We start from the raw sequence: 22,798 nt of genomic DNA, 5'->3' as shown, positions 1-22,798 counted from the left end.
GATGTGTGCGACGAGCAAACGATCTGGCAGTCCTGGAAGTATACTATCGATCGTTTCTGCCATGAAAATCCACTGGAGCTTCTTCCTGTTTTGGTAGGTTTGATGACGGACCACACGAAGTTATAGGCTAAAGTTAAAAGAGAATATCCTTGGCAGGATTTGAATATTCTGTGAATTCAAAGTTTAGGGTTCTATGGATGCCACAGAGCTTCTCAGATCCTGCAAGACGCTGCCAGCGCTGCGCGAAGCCAATGCTCGAATCCAGCACCTCCTCCCCAATTCCGCTCTGCTCGCGTCTTCTCTCATCCGGGCGTATGGAAGACTTGGCAGCATCCGGGACTCCCGCCGTGTTCTTGACGAGCTCGCGAAACCCCATCCCTTTTGCTGGATGGCGCTCCTCTCGGCCTACGCATCCAACGGGCTCCTCGATGAGGCCGAGGATCTCTTCCACCGGATGCCGGAGATCTGGGACCTCGTCGCCTGCTCGGAGATGCTGCTCGCCATCGCGCGCTCGCCGCATGGCAGGCGATCGCCGCAGCGCGCCCGGGCGATCTTCGACGCCATGCCCGCGCGCGATTCCATCGCCTGGACCGCCATGGTCGCGGCCTACACCAGCGCCGGAGACCTCGCACGCGCCCACAGCCTCTTCCTCGCCATGCCCGAGCACGACATGGTCGCGGCCACCATCCTCCTCGACGCGCACGCCAAGATCGGTGACGCCGCGGCCGCGCGTGCCCTCTTCTCTGCCATGCGCTTCACGGACCAGATCTCTTGCACCGCAATGCTCACCGCGCTGGGCGAGGCCGGGCATCTGGAAGATGCGGAGAGGATCTTCGCCGACATGCCCGAGCGGGGCATTGTCTCCTCCACCGCGATGCTGGTGGCGCACGCCCAGGCCGGGCACCTGGAAGATGCCAAGCGGATATTCGACGCCATGCCCGCCGTGAATGTGGTCGCTTCCAACGCCATGCTCTACGCATATGCCGAGGCCGGGAATCTCCGGATCGCGCGGCGGATGTTTGACGAGATGGACGAGCGCGATCTCGTGTCGTGGAACGCAATGCTGTCGGCATATGCCCAGGCGGGGGACCTCCACGAAGCTTCGCGGCTGCTTGACCGGATGAAGGAGTGGAACACGGTGTCGCTGACCGTGCTGGTGGCGGCGCACGGTCGGGCCGGGAATCTAGGCGAATCCAAGCGGATCTTTGACCAGATACAAGACCACAACGTCGTGTCGCGCAATGCGATGCTGGGAGCATTTGCGCAGGCCGGCCACGTCAGCGAGGCCCAGTCGTTGTTTGACTCCATGCTGGAGAGGAACTTAGTGACGTGGAATGCAATGCTAGCGGCAAATGCCCAAAACGGGCATCTGGAAGAAGCTAGATTTTTGTTTGATACCATGCAGGAATGGAACTTAGTGTCATGGAACACAATGTTGGATGGCTATGCTAGATTAGGATTTCTAGATTACGCGTTAGAACTCTTTTCGAGGATGAAGTTTCGAGATCTAGTGACATGGAACACGATGATCACAGCAAATGCCCAGAATGGGTATCTAGGCAAAGCTAAATCTTTATTCTACCAAGCACAATCACGAGATATTGTTTCATGGACAGCAATCGTCTCGGCACACGCTCAACACGGAGAAATCACGCAAGCGTCGCGCTTTTACTTGTCAATGCCAGAGAGGGACCTCGCAGCCTGGAACGCCATGCTCGCAGCATTTGCCCAGAACGGGCATTCCCGGACGGCTTGCGAGCTCTTCCCAGAGATGAAAATGGTGGAGCGTCCAGACGACGTATCCTTCCTCTTGATCCTCCACGCCGCCGGACACCTGGGCGAGGTCTCTCGAGGCTTGAGCTGGCTGGCTTCCATGAGCTCCGACTATGGATTGACGCCCCGGAAGCTCCACTACTCTTGCATGGTCGATCTTCTCGCTCGCTCGGGATACTTGAGTGACGCCCAAGCTCTCATCGATTCCATGCCTTATGTCGAGGACGCCATGGAGTGGACTTGCCTCTTGGCCGCTTGCAAGGGCCACAAGGACGTCCACTTTGGCGCTCTCGCTGCAAAGAGAGTTCTCTCGTTAAAACCAAGTAATCCTGGAGCGTACGTAATGCTTGCCAATGTGTATCGCAAATCCTGACTCCAGAACAAAAGCTCGAAAGTAGATGGATTCCATAGTTCCTGAGAACTGGAAGAACAAGGTGTAAGCCACTGTTACTTACATGTATGAACACTATATGCTCTTTTAGCATATCCCTGGCTGCTCCAAAAACTGATTCTCGGAGCTGTGCAATCCATTTGCTGGACCAGGCAAGCAAGAATCTAAAAGCCGCGTCCCCCTAAAACCTTCTTCAACATGGCCCTGCTGTGGAGTCGAGAGCTCGTCTGCGAAAACCATAGCGATGCAATCAGGCTGACATAAATAAACAAAGAAAGCATCGGCTTGCCTGCAATATCTCGATGTTCGTGTAGTCCGCTGTCCGAAACCCACAACTGTGAATTTGGCAGAACACCAACGTCTGCGAGTGTAGTCGATTCGTCAGTAAGCTCCACTTTCCCAAAATGAACTTCCTGGTTTTCTTTCACAACCTTCATCCAGGAAAAGAAAAGTGTTAGTTTAGCTAACGCGCTCAACGAAGTAACAGTACATACCCCGAGCCACTCCCAAATAAGCATCTTCAACTGGTAGACCGTCGTGGTTCCAGAAACTGTGAGCTTCACTTGCTTGTTTCCGGTGGCCACAGTCCTGCGCGCACGCTTTGACGTTCTTCTCTCGGCGTCCTGGTTAGCCGCCGCAAAGACAAGAGAAGGAGGTGGCTCTTTCCCTTGGACAAGATCCACGGTGATAGTTGCATTGGTATAGTTAAGCTTGTGCACGAGTTCAGTAGTCTCCCGGTCGTCTATACACTCCCTGCAAACCTGTAATATAAAGCATTAGTAACGACAGCAAAATACTGGAACGGGTTACCTCAGGTTCTGTTCTAAGAACAGGCAGTTTGAGTTCACTTAATTCTTTTTCTGGACGATCAGGCATTTCTGCTTCCTCAACGTACGCTCGAATGCCCTTGCCAGCATTTGCATCCCACTGCTGACAAAAATAGACCCAATCATCTCGAGAGACCACAACTTGAACGTCATCCTTTACCAGATAACAGAAAGTCAGAGCTCAAAGTTCCCCAATAAAAAACGGAAAACTCACAGAAGATGCTTTTTGTACGAGTTCTCCCCGCCTGGTCCTTGTTAAGGCTGGGGGATTATAGAGAAGTCCACCATGCTGACCAAAATCACGTTAAAATTTATGCTGACAATCGAGTCCAATTTTACCTTGCAAAGAAGAGACGAAAGAAACCTTTCGAGTCCCACAGGCTCCTCGATATCTAGCACATTTTTCCCACTGGCTCCGATGTACGCACGCCAGAGAGAAATCCAACTAGAGGGAACGAGGTAATAAACATCTCCGGGATTAAGTACGGGATTCCGTCCAGAAAATATTGCCTCCTGTTTCTGACGTTGTTCCATCTTTGTAGCTCTGAAAGATAGCATTAAGCATTTCGTTCTGATTCTGGCGAGGAAGCTACCTTAAGTCGTTCTGCCTGGACAGAGTGTGTGAGTGCTCGGCTTCGCAAATCTTGCAATTCTCCGTGTTTACAGGAAACGGCTTGTGTCCACGTTGTTCTTCTCCACCAACAAGAACAGCATTTTGGTAAAAGTAGGACCATAAAACCTCAGGCACGACTTGCCGTTTTGCACCGGCAGCGTCGTCAGGAAGCAATGCATTGTGACGACAGGTTATGGCACTTGTTGGATTTAAATCACCATCTCCTAGTGTGTCCAGGGCAGCCTTCTTGCGCATCCATTGCACGAGCCTTAATAACAGAACAAGTCAGCTATGAAATAATGAAAAGGAAAGTTACCAGGATTTGGACACGTAAAACAAGTGACCTTCAAGGCCCTTCCCAGCCATAACGTTTTCAGCCATTAATTTCATTGCCGCTCTTCCGCTTCGAAAGCTTTCTGCCGTAGCAGCAGCACCAGCATCGGCATAAATACATTCGAAACAACAGCTTTCCATGGTTAGAACTGGCTCGCCTCCATACTGCAACTCAAAATAAAAGTTCTTGTCAGAAATTCAAATAGGAAAAAGAAACCGCACCTTTGAATGCAAGCTCTGCCAAGCAGCATCGGATATGCATTTCATCAGTTGAATACTCTTGGGAGAAACACGTTCGTGTTCACACAATAAGATGCTATTATCAATGGCCGATCTGCAACACCCGCAGAAAAAACGTTTAAGATAAAACCATCAGGACAGAAAGGCTTACGGTGGTTTTAAGCTGTCAGTCCAATTGCGGAGCCACTCTGCGGAAATCCAGAAGCCTTTTGGAGCTGTCGGTCGTGCATTAGCCAGAACCTCTCGAACTTCTGCCCTTCTTTCGACAATTCTCTGTTCCTCCTCATCCTTCATGAGATTGTAAACCTCGCAGCTACTCATAAGACTGTAATTCTGCTCATCGACTTCTGCCTTCAAGAACTCGGGTATACTCCTGACTGGTTCTTCGGCAACTCTCGGCGTGCTCGTTCGACGGGAAAACATTAGCATGTAAGCATCCGGAGACATCAGTAAATTGTCGTCCCTATCAGGAGATACCTTATCAAGTTTAGATGTTGGCTCTCCCAGAGGATTGGAGCCAAGCATCGTTACCTCCTCGTCGTCGAACTGCCACCACTGCCCCGTTCTCTCGTCCCTGATATGAACTACGTAGTGTCCACTGCTGGCCATGTTGCCCTTGTGCATTAAAATCGCAAAAAGATCGTAGTGCGCTGGCTCGCCGGGAGAGCCATCGGATGTCACAGGCGATACTCGTCGTTCCATGTCCAGGACCTTTGGAAACATAAATTTTGACGTGACTTTCTTCTTCGTCGAAGTCTGTAAAGAAGAACAATAAGTCACTGAACATAAAACCAAAGGAGAACGACATACCTTGAGATTGAACACAAATCTTTTGAGCTGAAAATTCAAGACAGGAGGTAGTAATCTGAGCTTTGTGCTGTGCGTGGCATCCACTCTAGCTTTGCAATACTCGCAAAAGTACTGATTCTCTCCCGAAAGCTTCTCCTCGTTGAGATAATCATCCAGCGACTCTTCCAGACTCGAGAAGCCTTTTACGTTCACTTCTAACTCGTAGAAATCAACAAACTGATCCGAAGCGCCGGACTCCTTACCGCAGCTCGAGCACCTGCAAAACATGAAAGATACGAACGTAAGTCTTCATAGCACGAAACACTAAGTGATAAAACCGTCCTACAGCACTACACTAAACAAAGAAATAAACCTGGATATGAAACAATGCGCACTTCGTAACGTATGAAAACGTCCCGCGGAAGAGGTTTTGCACCACGTCTCGCGCCTCCGGAACTCTCGACTGCGCAAGAACTCGCTCCAGTAGCGTGAGGAGAAGCTTCAGAAACTCCTGCCCGTCCTGCTGGACGGCGTTGTCCAGCTCCAGCGTGGTCGCAAACGCAGCCGAGTCCACCGAGCTCTTGGTTCCCGAATGGAGCTGCGCAAAGAGCCGAGCGAGCTGGTGAAGCACCGGATCGTTTCTCACCAGCTCCATCTCCGCGGAGAAGACCCCATTCCGGAAGGTGGTGTTCATGAAGAGACACTGGAGCACGCTGTTGACGTAGCAAGTGGCTCCAAGATTGGTCAACCCCGCTGGAATGTCCATCACCCTCAGCTCCCTCGATGGATCCGGACCCAGCTCGTCGATGATGTCCGATAGCTTCTGCCAGAGCCCATGCTTTCTCGTACCGTTTGCCGGGGGAACTAGGCCACAGAGGCACAGCGGATTATCCTTGGTATTGCCGCGGCATCCCTGGCAGGCTGGCCGATCGAGATGAAAGAACCACCGGAGATCTTCCTCGGTCACAATCTTCGTGAGGTGGATTCTCCTGGGAAGAAAGAATTCGTGAGCAACAAGAGCAGCACAAGAAAGCAATGGCGCACCTGAGAATTTCGGCGCCGCGATCGCCCTTCGGCACCTTGGAATTCTTGTTGCGAGTGCGCCCGCTCATGGCCGGCGCCTAGAAACCCTAGCTGCAAGCTCCTGGAATCCAAGAAAAAGGCCAGCAGCTCAAGAGACGCCCCTACGTGCCGGCATCCAATGCCGCCGCCCGCCACAGCTAGACCGGAGAGAAACGCAGCGCCGTTACCATAGCCAGCGCCATCGCCATGAAAACCCTAGGAACAGCCACGGATAGGCAATGCCCTCACAGGGTATTTGTATGCTACGGTTCGTGCCCAGTAAGCCGCCGCCATGTGTCCTCCAGGCATTTGGGCGGGAATCGAACCCAGCGGCAATCGTCCCGGGCGAACTCTCCCTCGCGCGCGAACGAAAGAGGCGATTAGAAGCCTCGACGATTGTGTGAGGCTCGCGAATTCGTGCCAGAGCTTGGTACAAGCCATAGAGATCCACTCGGCGATGGCGTCGCTGGCGTCTAGCCCCAGCTCCTCCTCGCATTGCCCGATCTTTCTCGCCAACACCATCGTCCGGATGTACGGCGCGTGTGGCGCCGTGGATCACGCGCGGCGGGCGTTCGATTCCACCGCGCTCCGGAACTATCTCTCCTGGGCGATGATGCTCGCGGCATATGCCCGCAACGGGCATCTCTCCCACGCTGTTGCGCTGTTCGATTCCATGCCCCAACAGCCCGACCTCGTCTCGTGGACCGTACTCCTCCAGGCCCAAATCGAGTACGGCAGCCTGGCCGCCGCGGCCGCGCTCATGGGCCGCATGCCCGGCTGGGACATCGTGACGTGGAATGCGATGCTCACGGCGCTCTGCCGGGAAGGAAATCTTAAAGATGCCAGAGAATTGTTTCACGCCATGCCTGAGTGGAATGTGATCTCGTGGACCGCACTCCAGTCGGGATATTCCCAGAACGGGTATCTGGAGGAATCTAGGCGCTTGTTTGACGAGATGCCACAGAGGAACATGGTATCTTGGAATGTGCTACTGTCGGCCTACTCCCAGGCCGGGAATCTAGAGCGCTGCAAGAGTGTCTTTGAGAATATCCCAGAGCTGTGCGTGGTCTCATGGAATGCGATGCTCGCGGCATATACCCATGCTGGGCATTTGGAAGAAGCGAGATCCGTGTTTGATTCCATGCCCGAGAGGGACATAGTGACGTGGACGACGCTGCTTTTTGCGTATGCCCTGGGCGGTCATGCCAGCGAGGCAAGGAGCATCTTTGCCAAGATGCCCCAGCAGGATCTAATTTCTCGAAACACAATGCTCTTCGCATATTCCCAGGACGGGGACTTCCTCGCCGTGAAAGAGTTAGTGGAGGCAATGCCTGAGTGGAATCTTTTCTCGTGGAACACGATCCTCATGGCATATGCCCAAGACGGGCATATCCAGGAGCTCCAGAAATTCCTCTTCTTCCTCCCGGAGAAAAACTCCGTGTCTTGGACAATGGCGCTGGAAGCCCTCGTGCAATCCCGGCGCCTGGATCGCGCGAAATCCCTCTTGCTCAGCGCCCCAGATCTCGACATCGCGGCCTGGAATGCCGTCCTCTTGGCGCTCGCCCAGTCGGGAAGATCATCCAGTGTCGAGGATCTCTTGCGGGCGATGGAGCTCCAAGGAGAAATCTGGCCCAATGAGAGCACCTGCATTGCCAATCTCCTCGCCTGTGGCCACTCCGGGAACCTGGAATCGGCGTGGCGATCATTCCGCGCTATGGCCGCGGATTGGGGATTGGAGCCAACGCACCGCCGCTACTGCTGCGTGGTCGATCTTCTCGGCCGCGCAGGGCGCCTAGCGGATGCCGAGGATCTGATAGCAAGCATGCCATTCGTGCCAGACGCGATCGATTGGAAATCTCTAGCATGCCGAGGGCGCGAAGCAAGAACCCTAGATTCCGCGCGTCGGGCAATCGAGCTAGATCCCCAAAATGCGGCCACGTACCTTTTGAGGATATAGATCTCAGCCGTCCAGCTAGCAAAATGCGGCCACGTACCTTTTTTAGGATATAAGATCTCAGCCATCCACGGCCACGTACCTTTTGGATCATGAGATCTCAGCCGTCCGTTGGCTCGAAAAAGATAATTTTAGACCCCACTAAAAGGTTATAAAGAGTGGAGAGATTCTAGGGTTCTTGGAGAGATTGATCCTGACGCTTCGAATCGATGCTTCCACTGCCACAACCGGTGGTGAGAGAGCATCCGCCATGGCTGGACGTGTTCTTGGCGCTCGATTTCCTAGCGCCGTGCCTGCGGCCGCGGCGAAATCACCACCACGGCAAGGGCTTCAAGCGGGTCCAATCGGCGATGTGCCTGGGCTGCAAATCCCAGCTTTGCAATGTCGAGGATGATCGCCGGCGGCACGCTCCTCACGGCGTTGGAATCCTCGCAATGATCAAGAAGAACAAGCAAATGGTGGTGCCGCGGGAGGAAATCCAGCGCTTCTACAACGTCGCGCTAGTGGATAGCTGCCGCGGGATCGGTGAGAATTTGCTGCTGCTCCATCCCGATCCCTCGGCTAAGGACAGGTATCCGGCGTGCTACCTCTGCGGCCGGGGGATTTGGGAGAGATCCGCGAGCTACTGCTCCATCGAGTGCCAGGCCAAGCACTGGGCCGAGCACGACCGCGCCGATGCTGTTCTTCGCAGTCGCCAGTCCGCGATCAAGCTGTTTGGTGTCTCCATCACGCCCGGGGTGCCTCCTACCAATCCAGCCGCGGATCCGCCGCTCCTCCAGCTCCTTCCGGGAGGACCACCGATCATCTACAGGAAAGCCGGGAAGCCACCCAGGCCGAGGAAGAAAGTTCGCTTCGATCTTTTGGCACTGCCAGTGAAGCAACGTTTGGCTAGTCCGGGAGGTGGGATGAAGCGCTCGGAAATGGAGATGAGAGCTCCCGCCAAGAGAAGATTGGTGCTAGGGGAGTGCTCGAACGCGATGGCTCATACGCCAAGGACGATCGAGGCTCAAGCTCGGCCAGCCGCGAATATCTGTGTGGTGAATCGGACCTTGGTGGATAGAGCTATGAACTTGTTCCCCTCGACCGAAGATAGGGGTGACCACCAAGTTGCCACAGACAAGGAAGACCAGCTTGTTACAAGGAACTTGCTGGCGAGCACTGACCATCAAGAAGAAAGGGTCGAAGCTCTCGGCTTGGAAAAGGTGGCAGACATTGGTGGCTCAAGACATGGTGTCGATCCGGCTCAAGAAGCTCCGGCCGCGGCTCCGAATGCTATCCAAGAAACGGGGACAAGTAAGGTGGTGAACGATTCTCTGGGAAGAATGGAAAGGGCCACTCAAGCTGAAGGACTACAGGAAGCTGGCATGACTGTTGTGGAGAAACGAACTCCAAAAGCAGGCGAAATGCTGGACAATGCAAGCAAGCGTGCTGCTCCAGAGATTCAAGCAGATCCAACAGCCGATCCACCAAGCAATTTCGCGGATGATCCAGGCAAGTCTGCTGCTACTACGGACGAAACGAGCAAGGTGGTGGAGGATGGCACAACCACTGCTAAGAAGAGAAAATATCACAGAGCTTCAGACAAGGATAGCAAGGTGGTGGACGATACAATCCAGCGTGCCGCGAAGAAGAGAAAGGTTCCCTACGCTCCGATGGACGCTCCAAGTGCTGTCGAGAAGGATAAGGCTCCCGACGCTCCGATGGGCGCTCCAATTGCTCCTACGAAGAGAAAAGCTCCTGACGCTGCGATGGACGCTGCTAAGAAGAGAAAAGCTCCCATGGACGCTCCAAGTGCTGCCGAGAAGGATAAAGCTCCCGACGCTCCGATGGATGCTCCTACGATGACTAAAGCTCCTGACGCTGCGATGGACGCTCCAAGTGCTGCTAAAGCTCCCGACGCTGCTCCAAGTAGAAAAGCTCCGACTATCAAGTGTCCTTCTACGTGTTTCAAGGCTCCAGGCAGGGACAGGTCGGGAGACGATTCTGCTACCAAGCGTGCTGCTGTTACGACAGGAAAAGCTCTCGAGGCTCCAGCCAAAGATAGTTCGAGCAAGGCGGTGGACGCGAGAGGAAAATCTCTCAGGATTCCAGGCAAGGAGGTGCACGGTACGACTATCAAGTCCGCTGCTACAAGAGCAATACCTCCCAAGGCTCCAGCTAGCCCGAGTAAGGAGGTGAACGATGCAAGCGCTGCCAAGACTAGAGGAACTAGCGCTTCACACAAGGATACGCCGAGAAAGGAGGTGCAGGATACGACTATCAAGTCCACTGCTGCAAAACCACCCAAGGCTCCAGTGAAAGCTAGCCCGAGCAAGGTGGCAACCGCTGCCAAGACCAGAGGAATAGCTTTCACTAGCGGTCCACACAGGGATACATTGACTAGAGGAAAAGCTCTCACTAGCGCTACGCCGAGCAAGGTGGTGGACGATGCAAGCGCTGCCAAGACTAGAGGAAAAGCTCTCGCTAGCAGTCCACACAAGGATACGCCGAGCAAGGTGGTCTCGAAGCTGGATGCTACTCGAGGAAAAGCTCCCGGCAGCGCTCCAGAGAAGGACTCGGTGGAAAGAGAACGGAGAGCTGTGAGGACGAGGAACCCGCCGCTTCGCTATGCAGACGAGAGCCAACAAAGCTACAGTGTGACGAAGCCTCCGACCATTCTCAAAGCTCGCGGAAGCCACAGGACGACGACGCCTTCTAGCCGCGGGAATGGAGGCCAGGGGAGTCACGATGGGATGCAGACCCTGTTCGAAGTTGCGAGAGTGATAGACGAAACGTATCAAAGGTTTGTAATATATCGACTTTGGTTTTACTCTTTGGCTCATGGATGCGTTGCTCACAGGATACAAGCGTCAGAAGGAAAATAGATTGCGTCATAGTGATACAAGATCGTTTTCTATCCTTTTTTTTTTCTTGCGAGATCCACGCCAAAGTTTTGCCGACGCGAAGATGACGATTTTGCTTCGTTCGGCTTTCGCTGTAAGATTTTTATATATATATATTCCTTGACGTCGAAAGCTCGCCATCTCTCCAAAAGCTTTTTCTAACACTTCAACTCTCGATCGAAAGAGATGGATGGATCGAACAAACTTTCACGTCTGGGGGACCCTCTACCACAGATGCTTCGGCCAAACCCGGCCAAACAAACGCTTCACTCGTCTGCGAGAAGAAAACTCCAACAAGAAGAAGCTCCAAGGCCATGAAGCGAGATGGAAAGGAAAAAAAAATCAGTAGTAGTACACAAATACAAACCAACAACACTACAGACGCGGCAGGGGCTGCCTTGTTGTTGGGCGTTCTTCTTCTCGTTGCTAGCAAGCACTCTAGCAAAGATCCACACACAAAGCCCACGCGTAAAAAACCAAACGAGAGAAACCAAAAGCTTACGAAGAGGCTCCGAGCAAAGTCCCGAGATCTTGGTCGGAGCTAGAGGCCGGCCATGCTGCATCTCACAGTGGGGAGCCTTTGCTTGTCCGGGGCGTTGGATTGAGTAGCGCTGGTGACTCCACCGTCCAGGCCACATCCAATCTGGATGTGGAGGGGCCTCTCGATGTGGCTGCCGCTCACTTCCTTCTCCAGCCGGTTGCAGTAGCTCTCGAACACACTGACCGTGACTTGGAGCCGGAAGTTGAGGTGGAAGAGGAACTCGAGCTCCAGCCGGTTCATCTCTTGCGTGTTGACGCCCCCGACTTTGGCGTAGTAGGCGTTGTTGTAGTATCTGCAAACGCAACCATGGTTACAAAGTCACGAAACCAAAAACCTTTCGGACATGGAAAGACCAAGAACAAGCGCTTCCAAGCCATGAAGGAAACAAAAGCAAAACTAAACGAAATGAAAGAAGCGACAAGCTCTTATGACCGAAATCACCACCAAGGAAGAACTTGGATTCCACAAGAGAACTCCACTTCATGAAAGGAAGGCAAATGAAACAGCTTTGGACCAAAACCAAACAAGGCAAAAGAAAAGAGAGAGAGAGTAGAACTTACGCGTCGTCCAGGAACTTTGCCGCTACCATGACGCTAGTGACGAGCAATCGATGGACGTTGAGCGAGGTGATGGGCAAGCTGGGCTTTTGCTGGATGAATCGATCGATGTAAACGTAGGCGACGACGAAGCACGAGGGGCTACAGTTCGCGTACTTGAAAATCCTCTCCAGATACTTGTCAATGCTGATGCTGGGGGCGCGCAAGCCATGGAAGACGGTGAGATTGGAGTGGCCGTTTGCGGTGGCGCTGGCGGCGTACCTCTCGTTCTTCACCACCACTCGATCCAGCAGCGAGGACAGCACGGCTAAGATCCGGGGCCTCTCGCAGCTCCGGGAATCGACGTGATTTAGCTCGAGGCGCCTGTAGAGATCGGAGCCATGGTTTCCCCCATGCAGCAGGCACTCCCTCGCCATAGACAAAGAACCCCCGCCGCGCCGCGAGCAATGCAGGTCCTCTCAGCCTACAATCGAGCCGCCATAGCCCGCCGCTCGCCGCCCTATGCCGCAATCCCGGCGCTGGAGAGGCCCTTCCATCCCAGATCCGCCAGAATTCGAGCCTAAAGCGAAGTAATCGCGGCTGGCGATCGCAATGCAGGCCCTGGAGCTCCGATCGCTGCCGGAGCTGGAAATCGCCTCGAATTCCCTGTGATACGCTCCAGCGAGGCCGCGCTTCCCTGTACTAAGCGTGAACTGAGCCCTAAGATATAATTTTTTTTTTACCCGAAAGGAGCCCTAAGATGATTTGCGCCGTTATTTACGTGCTACAATTCAAAAGCAACGAGAGTGTGCCACGTGTCAACGTGCCCTAACTCCGTAACGGGCGGGTGGTTTGTTGTACGTTAAACTCAGTAAAAACGAAAGCTCCAGGAAATGTTCAAAGTCGGGGGTGTAGCTCAGATGGTAGAGCGCTCGCTTTGCATGCGAGAGGTACCGGGATCGATACCCGGCGTCTCCATACGAACCATGATTTTGATTTTCTTCATTTAATAAGGTGTTTTTTTTTTCTTGTCCAAAAAAGAGTGCTTGTCATTCTTGTCAGCTGTCCAATTTTCCATGGACGTCGTTGGGTCGAACAAGCCATCGCATAAGATTCCATAGTTTTTTCTATGGAAAATATTTCTTGTCTAAAGTATAGGTGTTTTTTTCAACTCCCAGGAACAGTGCGGATGTTCGTGGCTACTAGGCGTGGTCTTTGCTAGTCAATTGGGAGTTGAATAACGCATATAGCCAAAGATTTGGTCTCTATTACATGGATCACACATCCTTGAAAACATTCAGCGCTTTGGTTGAAGCACTTTCTCTCTAGCACAAAATGTAGTGGTCCATCACTTTCCACGGTGATAATCGAAGGATTAGTTCTGCTTGACATGGTTGATATTCTAAAACAAAACATAAAGATCAGGATATGAAATTGAGACGAATCAATAGAATTATTACCGTGCCTCCAATAGAAAGCGTTTCTAGGCAGTGATTGAGGCCAACAATGTCCACGGAGTTTCGAAGATCTCGACTCCTTGACAGTGGAAGCCGGCAAGCGATCCCCGGCGTAAAGACGCATCGATTGTGATAGTCTCTAAACGTAATTGAATGCAAGAACCTGTAACGAGCTATAAGTAAAGGAGGAAGCTCAAAGTCGAGAGCTCTACGAGCGGCTGCAATATCTTTCGGAAGATTTGAGTATGCTTCATACCAAACCGAGTCTAGCGTCATTCCAATGACACCACGCTAGTTGGCCTGCTTTGTCAATCAGTCAAATCAGATAAGGACTGAAGAAAAAAGTTGATGGAAGAACAAAAAAAAAACCAATAGTGGGGTGCTTGCCGTAGAATGGAAACCAATGGAGCGGAGCCTTAATTTCTTCTCAATGCCATCCTGAAAACAAAGAAACAAAGATTTGAGACTAAACTCTTTGATGCTTGCGGACACACAGGATTGAACGACGAGACAATGTATTGCGCTGATAGAAAATTTTGGTTTCCCTTCCTCGTATTAGGCCGCGGCTCCATAATTCCCTAGTCCAGAGCCTTGGTTTGGACCATCTCTAGCCCAGTGACCCCTTGACACTTGAAACAGCCACGGCCTCCGAATGATCCTGTATTGCCAAGACCGCCGCTGCCATATCACCACCGCCACCACCACCTGTTCACCCTGTAGCCACTCCATTTTCATTGCAACAATCATTGATCCTTGAAAATGGTGCGGACATTTTTTATTTCTGTTTTAAATTTATTTATTTATTGTTTTAACTGAGAATATTTTTTGTTATTGTTTACAAGGTTACAATGATACTTTACAAGGTCTCCATTTCAAGATCATGATCAATTCATCCCTCCAGAGACATAAAAAATAAAGAATGATTTTGGCTTTACATAGTCTCGAGTACTGTAGGAAACCAGCTTAAGTCAGTTGCAAAAACACAGAGATAAACTTACCGCTACATTTTGTGTTAGAGAGGAACTGCTTAAACCAAAGCGCTGAATGTTTCGGGTATCGTTTCAAAGTTGTGTAATCCACGTAATAGAGACCAAATCTCTGGCTAAATCCGCTATCCCACTCCCAATTGTCTAGCAAAGACCACGCATAGTAGCCACGAACATCCACACCGTTCCTGAGAGTTAAAAAAACTACAGTTTAGACGAGAAATAGTTTTCCTCGAAAGAACTAGGCCTATGGAAGCTTACGCGATGGCTTGCTGCAAGCTCGTGAGATACGACTCATAGAACTGAACCCTTGCATCATCCTTTATGAACCTGTCGCTAAAAGTGTTCGAATCGGCAACGTCCACCAATCCTGGAAAATTGGACCTGAGAAAACCAGTGACAAGAATGACAAGCCCACCATTTTCCGTGATGATAATCGGAGGATTGTTGTAGTTCTCCTTGACGTGGTTGAGTATATTGTAAAGCCCCCAAGGTACAACATAAAGCCAGGTCCCAGTCTATAAATCAAACAGACCCAAGATGAGGATCAAGAAATTAAAAGAAGAAACAAGTGTTTTAGAGAATTGTTTACCGTGCCTCCGATAGAAATCCCGTTTCTTTCAGCTGCAAAATTGAGCTCGTGAGGTAAATTCACAAGGAAACCATCAATCTATTGCTTACTTAGAAAGTGTGTATGGGAGTCACTCTCGTAGCCGGGACGAACGTTGCTAGGCCATGGATTGTCTTGAGTGTATCGAGAAGTGTAGTGATTGAGTCCCACAAAGTCCATGGAGTTTCGAAGATCTCTCGACTCTTCGACAGTGAAAGCCGGCAAGCGATCCCCGACGTAGAGACGCATCGACTGTGGATAGTCTCCAAACGTAATTGGATGCAAGAACCTGCCAAGAACTGAGAGTTCACTCGGAGATAAAACGGAGAAGATTTTCTTACCATCCAAGTTCAAAGTCGAGAGCTCTACGAGCAGCTGCGATATCTCTCGGAAGACTTGAGTATGGTTCATACCAAAACGAGTCTAACGTCATTCCAATGACGCCACGCTGGTTGACCTGCTTTGTCAATCAGATAAGGACTGGAGAAAAGAAAAAAAAAACCTTGAGTTTGGAGGAAGCGAACCTTGTATTTACGCCTGTAGAGTTTGACGGCCTTGGCGTGTGCTAGCAGGAGATGATGGCCAACGATGTATGGCTCCGTGCTCGAGTTTCCTTGCGGGCAGCCCGTGCATCGGCCGGGCGCGTAGTATCCTTGGACGTAGCCTCCGTTTACCAGCTGGTGTGGCTCGTTGAAAGTTAGCCAGTTTTTCACGCGGTCGCCGAAGGCCTGGAAGCAAATGTCTGCGAATCGCAAATACTCGTCCCTGCAAAACATCGAGAGAAGTTTTCCATCAAAGAAGAACTTTGCCGAACTCTTTCCGGAACTTACACGATGTCTCGGCTAAGCCATCCTCCAAACTTATCTTGCAAAGTTTGCGGGAGATCCCAGTGATAGATAGTGACAAAAGGCTTGATTCCTGCCCAAAAAAGTAAACAGTGCTTTCAATCTTATAAAAACTATCCTCCGCATTGATTGGATCTTACCGTGTTCCAGCAGAGCATCGATCAAGTTGTTGTAGTACGCAACCCCTTCGGGATTCACGCGACCGTCTGCCAAAGGAGACTTTTTTAAGTTTTGCGTTCTTGAGTTCATCCTCCTTACCGTGGAAAACTCGAGTCCAGGAGATTGAGAACCTGTATGAATCCATCCCCAAGTTCTTGAGCAGGAGAACATCATCCTGGAAAGATAAAAGTTCATGGGCTTTTGATTTTAGAAAGCTCTGCTTTGCACAAACCCTGTAGTGATGGTATTGATCATCCGTGATGTTTGGACTACTTCCATCCGCAATGTTTCCTGAATGGCAGAAACACGTGAAATGAGAGCTAGATCTTTGCAAGAGACTAAAGAAACCCACTTGGGTTCGCAGCAAAGATATCCCAGATGCTGGGCTTTCTCCCGCCTTCATCCACAGCGCCTTCATACTAACACAGGAAACGGACGCAAGTTTTAAACAGAGAAATTTGGTCCCGAGATTTGTCTACCTGGAACGCCGATGCTGAGGCGCCGAATATGAAATCTTCCGGAAAGTCGCATCTGCTGAGGCCAGTTTGATCGGCTCTTGCGGAGATCGTGAGCCAAGCTAGAAGAAAGAATGCCGCATTGCAAAGCAAGAGGCCCATTGGGAGCAAGGAGAGATCAAACTCCAGAATCTCCCCAAAAGATTCAATCTCTAGGGGGATCTGACAGGGCTTTAAATATATCTACCCTCGGCAAAATTGATTGGCCAGCTGAAGAACAACGTGTTCTTCCTTTGCCACGAGTAACTCGTGGACGCGTATGAACCATACCTAGATAGATAAAAGGCGTCGTTTGAGCCTGATTTTCAAACAGCTTTACCTCAACTACCACTTGATTTGCTTAACGAAAGCGTCTCGTGTTTTGGCTCTCGAGTAAGCATTTTAGGAAGTCTCTTTGAAGTTTCTTGCAAACATTTTTATTTAATTATTTTTCTTCTTTTCGCTTTACAGAAACGGTCTAAAGTTAAATATTCTCAAGAACCTAAAGAGGTGGAGTGCCAATAGTTTTGAACATTTTCTTGTGCTGATTGAGTGTTTCACAAAACGTGCCTGAAATGTGGCCAGAGCTGGTCTTGGAGTGACCACAATCTCTTCCAGAAAGGATCTCATCGTGACAGGGATTTATCTGTCGACCACAACCATTGACAATCTCGACCAAGTCTTGGGGACCAAATCGCGACACGTTTTAATTCACTTGTGGACGATAAAATATGTTTTCTTAACTACTAGTGAAGTTGAGCGCAGCGTAAGCATTCAAGGAGCTCGTTAGTTTCTTCTATTTTCTCTCCCCAAAGTTCTTGTTGTTTTCTTTTGTCCTTATTTTTCTAGGTAGTGAAATGACTATTATCTTTACAAACGAATGACTCGTATAAAACTATGGAGAGACTCCAGATGTGAAACTAGAGTGCGCTGCTGAAACCAGTTAAAATCGCTTCGTGGTGCCGATTGCTGTTCTTCGTCAGAACGCTGATTGAAAACATCAGGGCCCCAAATCGGTTTGCATGTCAAAGCAGCAAGAAGGCTTTGATGTTGCAGGAAAACAGGTAGTATTCAGAAATCTCAACTTCTTGCTTTGAAGTAGTTCTTGTTGAAGCACGAACTGCAAGTTTAATGTGACCCTTTTCATATATGTTTTTATTAAAGAAAGTGTTTTATGATTAATGTGTTATAACGTTATAAATGAAATAAATAAATAAATAAAGTATTCAAAGTTCCACTTTAATGAGAGAATCCCATTTTATGGATATTTAACTTGACCTGAAAATAAATATATTAATTGGGGTTTAGAACTAATCTCGTCACTTTCGTCACATTAGCCAGCGCCACGCACCACACCGAGAGATGAACCAGTCGCCCGCTCAGACAGGTATGGTCACCACCGCAGCCAAAATGGGGCACTACCTATCGCGACCCAAGCCGCTCTGTGACGAGGGACCAACACTTGCTCTTGCCATTCGGAAATCTGGAAGAGAAGGATGATGTGGAGTATTTCAGCTTGATTCTCAAGATTGACGATCCAAGTTTCAAACGCCAGGATTAGGATGGTTTGGGCAGCACATTTGGGACCACCACCAAGCAGCAGACTTCAAAACCCACCCGACCCCTCTCAACTCAGAGTTCATTGTCACCTTCCGGCACCACGACCAAATGAAGCATGTGTGGGTGGAGGGTACGTTCAAGAGGGACGGGAAGCTGGCTTATGTTCAAGCCTACGGAGCAGAACCACCACCACATTTCCCGGTACGGATTTTGATGCTGGAGTTGGACGGGACTTGAGGCTGCCATCTCACATTAAGTACGGACGTATTACTACAAGCTAAAGTTCAAGAATGTCCCAAACAAAGTAGATGTGTTTCGTGACTTCTCAAAGGGATGGCGATTCTGGGACATCCTAGACGTAACGACGGCCGAAGAGGAGAAGCGGCCCCCATCTGCGTCTGCTTCGAATCCAAAGACAACCGTACCAGAAGAACCGGATCCCACTTTCATGACACCAGTGGCAACTACACCACCCAACATAGGCCTTGACAAGGGAGGAGGTTCCTAATAAAACAGCCGTCATGCAACTGATGATGTCCATATTCCAGGACGTTCTGGAAGGGAAATGGGAGGACAAGCCCCCATCCAAGGATACCCAAGGAGCCAATCTGGTGTCCTTCCCTGAGGCAAGTAACGCATCATCTCCACCAGCCAAGCCGAGGAAGAAGCCAAGGCAACCTAGGATCGCGATGGGAGTTTTCCCAGACAAAAAGTCCAAGGAGATATACCTCGGGCTCCAGGCCAAGGTGCCTCAGAACCACAACCGCCACTGGGCTCGGCCCCTAAGCGAAAGGCACCAGCAGGCAGAGCTTTGGCCCAAGCAAAAGCGAAAGGCTCTAGAACTGGGACGGGAAAAGTAGCAGAGGCAACATTGCTACCATCACAACCGACAGCCACTGATCAGGTGATTCTCATCTCGCCTCCATTTGGGCCAGCCGGCAACTCAAGAGGAAGAGGAGGAAGAACCCGTACAGACCACGCAACGTCCAAGCTTCTACGACAACCATGACCAAAAAATGGCAGCACTGTTGGGGAAAACTGCAGCAACAAAACTCCAAGGTGCCATCCAGAAGAAGTTGATGAATAGGAGGGCCTTCACACAGCCGTGACGGCACCAAGATCAGCTTCAGCAAACTTAGTAACACCTCCACATTTTTTAAAAAGTGGATAGAAGAATCGGTTTTTATTTTCACGAACTCTCTTTTGTAGCAATTTGGCCATCCAATGTAAGTTCAACACATATTTCTTCAAAAAAAGCCAAGCCTAGAGGGATGCGTCGACCAAAGGACAATACCATTTGACTCCAAGCTTGAGATCCTCATCTGGCACTGCCATGGCTTGCCCCACAACTCTGGCTTAGGCTTCCTTTGCTTAGTTGAAACTGTAGATGTGTGATTTTGTATATGCGGAATGCTCTATTGACTTCATTGTTTTGGTATGGTTATGTACATAACAGTATGAGTGTGACGCTTGGCAGTTGGTGTCTTGGATGAATGACTTGTCTTCTTTGCTGATGTGGAGGCTTGTCATCACTTGTCTCCACACTCCTCCTCAAGGCTCACACTGTCAATCAAATGGAGTGATTTGAGGAAGAGTTCATGCTTCACTCGAGGCAAGGACTTCGTCAGGATATTAGCGACCATTGAGCTAGTTGGATGGAATTCCGGGTTGATTGTTCCATTGTTGACTTGATCCTGGATGAAATGGAACCTCAACTCAATGTGCTTGGTGCGTGAGTGAAATCTCGCATCCCGAGTCAATGCTACTACCAACATATTGTTGCAGTAGAGTTTGACTGCTAGAATTTGAATCTTGAGGTCCTGCAGCAATGTCTTAAGCCAGATGGCCTCTTTTGCTGCTGCTGCAGCTGTGATGTATTCAGATTCACATGATGACATCGCAGTGATCTGCTGCCTCCTGGAACACCAACTAACCACGTTATGGTTATACATGAAGACATACTATAGCGCATGTGATCATGGGATGAGATTTAGATATACTATCACCGTGGATCCTTGGAACCTTGGGAGATAAATGGGGATAAAATAGCCACTAAGGGCTCTCTCATCAAGCAATTGCCCCTTTTCCAGTTGGCTTAAGGGGAGAGAGATAAGGTGCATTACATATACCCTGAGGTGGATTTTCTGTCATCTGGATCTCCTGCCCAACCTATGTCTGTGAATCCCACTAGGCCGTTGTCTCCATCTCCTCTTGCATATTTCAATGTGAATTTCCTTGTGCCACTCACATACCTCATGATCCGCTTCACAGCGGCCCAATGTGAGGGTGATGGATTGTCCAAGAACTTTGAGACTGCTCCCACTCTGAATGTGAGGTTAGGCCTAGTTGAGAGCATCAAGTAGATGAGGCTCCCGACCACTGAACGGTACAGAGTTGTGGTCTCCTCCTCGGGAGTGTTATCAGAGGTTGATGTCAAACTAAAAGCCTTGGACAACTTTGAGCCTACTTCCATAGGAGTAGCCACCGGATTAGTGTTAAGCATAGAGTACCTCTAGAGAATGTCATGGATGTATTTCTCCTAGGAGAGCTCAAGTACTTATCCTGGTAGACTTGAATTCCTAGACAATAGTGCAAGTTTCCTAGATTGGTCATCTCGAATTTAGCAGCAAGAGAGGCCTTGATGCGGTGGATGAGTCACATCTGGTTGGAGGCTAATATTGTATCATCCACATATAAGGCTAAGAAAAGAAATCCTTGGCCATCTCGATATATGTAGAGATTATTATCAACTGTGCTGTGAGTAAAACCTAACGAGGTCAGAAAGCTGTTAATTTTAGTGTACCATGACCTGGGGCTTTGTTTCAGCCCGTAGAGAGCCTTGTGCAAATGGCAGACAAGATGCTCCTGTCTGGGATGTATAAACCCAAGAGGTTGGGCAGCGTACACCTCCTCCTCAAGATCACCGTTTAGGAAAGCAGTTCTCACATCAAGTTGATGGAGCTCCAGGTCGAGCTCAGCTGCAAGGCTCATCAAAACATGAATTGTTGTTAGCTTTACAATAGGGCTATAAGTTTCAGAGTAGTCAACTCCCTGGATCTGAGAGAAACCACTAGCTACAAAGCGTGCCTTGTAGTGCTCGATGCTGCCATTAGCTCGATATTTCTTCTTGAACAGCCACTTGGCTGTGACTACCTTCCTACTGGGAGGGAGGGGAATTAATGTCTAGCTTCCATTCTTGATCAGTGAGTCATACTCATCCTACATGGCTGCTTGCCACTGTGAGGCATCAGGACTGGAGAGAGCAGCCTGGTAGCCATGAGGTTCAGCAATGGAGCTCATGGCCCAATAGAATCCCTTCTTGCGTGGGGCTTGAGCAAGAGATTCTAGAGCTTTGACTGTTGGCTTGCTCACTCGTCCTGAATGGGTAACAGCTCCAATCTCTTGATGAGGTGGTGTCATAAGAGAATCTGAAGGAGGTGATTGGGAAGATCCTCTAACTGTTTCTTCACCAATGAACAACTCGTCCATTCTACTCACTGGATGAAGTAGTGTTGCTGCTAGTAGCCACCGAAGTGACCAGAGGAACTGGTAGCAGCGGAGTTGCTAGAGAAGGCTCATCACCAAGTGGAGGAGGTATTCTTCCTTTTGGAATGAGCAGCCTCTAGACTGCTGGTGCTAGTGGGTCTTCCAGCACTAGGGTCAAGTCCACCAAGTTAGAACTTGAAGGAATAGTACCTTGAATGTGGCGATAAAGCTCTTGCTCATTGAAAGAGACATCTTAGCTTACCACGAGCTTCTTGAGAGCAAGATTATAGAGGCGGTAGGCCTTGGAATGAGTATGATAGCCCACGAAGATGGTCTTCTGGCTCCTAGGATCCAGCTTCTGCCGAGTCGCATTTGGAATGTGAGCATACGCTGTACAGCCAAAGACCCTCAAGTGCCCTAACTGAGGACGCTTCCTAGTCCAAGCTTGGTAAGGAACCACACTAGTGCTCCTTGTGGGAAGGCGATTACGGATGTAAACAGCCGTGTTAATGGCATCACCCCAAAAAGAGTTGGGTATGCCTGCGTGTTGGAGAAGGCAACAAATAGTCTCTAGCAGCATGCAATTGAGGTGCTCTGCCACGCCATTCTGTTGGGGAGTATGGGCTGTCGTGTACTGGTGAATGATGCCAGCCTCAGCCAGAAAGTTGAGAAACTCTCTGTTCAGGTACTCTCCACCACCATCCGTATGTAACACACGAATCTTTCAACCAGTAGACGTCTCTGCCCAGCTCTTAAAAAACTTAAAGTGGTTGAACACTTCGCTCTTGGGGTGGAGAAAGCTCACCACAACGTATCTGGAATTGTCATTAATAAAAGACACAAAGTACCTCTTGTGGCTGAGTGTTTCCACAGGCAAGTAGCACACGTCACTGTGAACCAAATCCAGTAAGCCTATAGCTTGGTCCTTGATGATTCTTGATGGAAAAGGAAGGCAAACTTGCTTCCCAAGATGGCAAGTTTCACACACACCCAGATGGCCAGCTAGGAGCGTGATGCCTTTAGCATACTGGTTACGAGCCAAGGCATGCAGATCTCGTTCATTGACATGCCCCAGATGAGCATGCTAGAACTCAATTGTGTCTTGTGCTTAGAAAGCAAGCACTTGAGCTGGAAAAACTAGTTCTGTGTTTAAACGTGTAAAGTGTTTCATACCTCACGCCACTGGCTACGCTAAATGCACCGGTTCTTATGCCGGACTCCCCGGCGCTGCCGTCTTCCCGCCCCTTTTGCGCGGATTTT

The 22,798-nt window shown here is 50.1% G+C and overlaps 5 protein-coding genes and 1 non-coding gene across 7 annotated transcripts; 3 read left to right on the top strand and 3 right to left on the bottom strand.

The window, feature by feature from the left end:
- The first annotated feature begins 841 nt into the window (after positions 1–841).
- On the top strand, positions 842–2,146 carry LOC9634706 (pentatricopeptide repeat-containing protein At4g02750). The gene is made up of 2 exons (XM_002967167.2): positions 842–1,324; positions 1,406–2,146. The coding sequence occupies exons 1-2, from the start codon at positions 842–844 to the stop codon at positions 2,144–2,146; spliced, it is 1,224 nt and encodes a 407-aa protein (XP_002967213.2).
- Positions 2,147–2,158: 12 nt separating this feature from the next.
- Positions 2,159–6,242, bottom strand: LOC9634705 (ubiquitin carboxyl-terminal hydrolase 26). The gene is made up of 13 exons (XM_024671923.1): positions 6,011–6,242; positions 5,362–5,955; positions 4,988–5,243; positions 4,329–4,933; positions 4,160–4,271; positions 3,921–4,102; positions 3,585–3,872; positions 3,331–3,535; positions 3,206–3,280; positions 2,975–3,145; positions 2,659–2,925; positions 2,454–2,595; positions 2,159–2,391 (listed from the first exon to the last, which is right to left on the bottom strand). The coding sequence occupies exons 1-13, from the start codon at positions 6,076–6,078 to the stop codon at positions 2,252–2,254; spliced, it is 3,105 nt and encodes a 1,034-aa protein (XP_024527691.1). The 5' UTR covers positions 6,079–6,242; the 3' UTR covers positions 2,159–2,251.
- Positions 6,243–6,320: 78 nt separating this feature from the next.
- LOC112345305 (pentatricopeptide repeat-containing protein At4g02750-like) lies at positions 6,321–7,985 on the top strand. Its single transcript, XM_024671735.1, has one exon. The coding sequence runs from the start codon at positions 6,321–6,323 to the stop codon at positions 7,983–7,985; it is 1,665 nt and encodes a 554-aa protein (XP_024527503.1).
- Positions 7,986–11,006: 3,021 nt separating this feature from the next.
- Positions 11,007–12,672, bottom strand: LOC9634704 (cyclin-U4-1). 2 transcript variants are annotated; one of them, XM_024672249.1, is made up of 3 exons: positions 11,966–12,672; positions 11,367–11,697; positions 11,007–11,302 (listed from the first exon to the last, which is right to left on the bottom strand). In XM_024672249.1, exons 1-2 carry the CDS (start codon positions 12,376–12,378, stop codon positions 11,406–11,408), a joined length of 705 nt encoding a protein of 234 aa, XP_024528017.1. In that variant the 5' UTR covers positions 12,379–12,672; the 3' UTR covers positions 11,007–11,302; positions 11,367–11,405. The 2 variants fall into 2 exon arrangements, with proteins under 2 accessions (XP_024528017.1, XP_002966846.2); XM_002966800.2 differs by having other exon boundaries at positions 11,007–11,697.
- Positions 12,673–12,846: 174 nt separating this feature from the next.
- TRNAA-UGC lies at positions 12,847–12,919 on the top strand. Its single transcript has one exon. It is a non-coding gene; the product is annotated as a tRNA-Ala (tRNA).
- A 1,286-nt stretch (positions 12,920–14,205) lies between these two features.
- LOC9631667 (beta-glucosidase 26) lies at positions 14,206–16,736 on the bottom strand. The gene is made up of 14 exons (XM_002966799.2): positions 16,478–16,736; positions 16,351–16,417; positions 16,231–16,289; positions 16,098–16,173; positions 15,980–16,045; positions 15,825–15,912; positions 15,519–15,759; positions 15,336–15,451; positions 15,066–15,283; positions 14,977–15,008; positions 14,803–14,902; positions 14,646–14,754; positions 14,397–14,572; positions 14,206–14,346 (listed from the first exon to the last, which is right to left on the bottom strand). Exons 1-14 carry the CDS (start codon positions 16,613–16,615, stop codon positions 14,330–14,332), a joined length of 1,503 nt encoding a protein of 500 aa, XP_002966845.1. The 5' UTR covers positions 16,616–16,736; the 3' UTR covers positions 14,206–14,329.
- Positions 16,737–22,798: the final 6,062 nt, after the last annotated feature.

The sequence above is a fragment of the Selaginella moellendorffii genome, unplaced genomic scaffold (genome assembly GCF_000143415.4).
Source record: "Selaginella moellendorffii unplaced genomic scaffold, v1.0 SELMOscaffold_8, whole genome shotgun sequence".
NCBI lineage: Eukaryota > Viridiplantae > Streptophyta > Lycopodiopsida > Selaginellales > Selaginellaceae > Selaginella > Selaginella moellendorffii.
The sequence above is the reverse complement of the archived record's forward strand: the minus strand, read 5'-3'. Positions and strand labels throughout refer to the sequence as shown.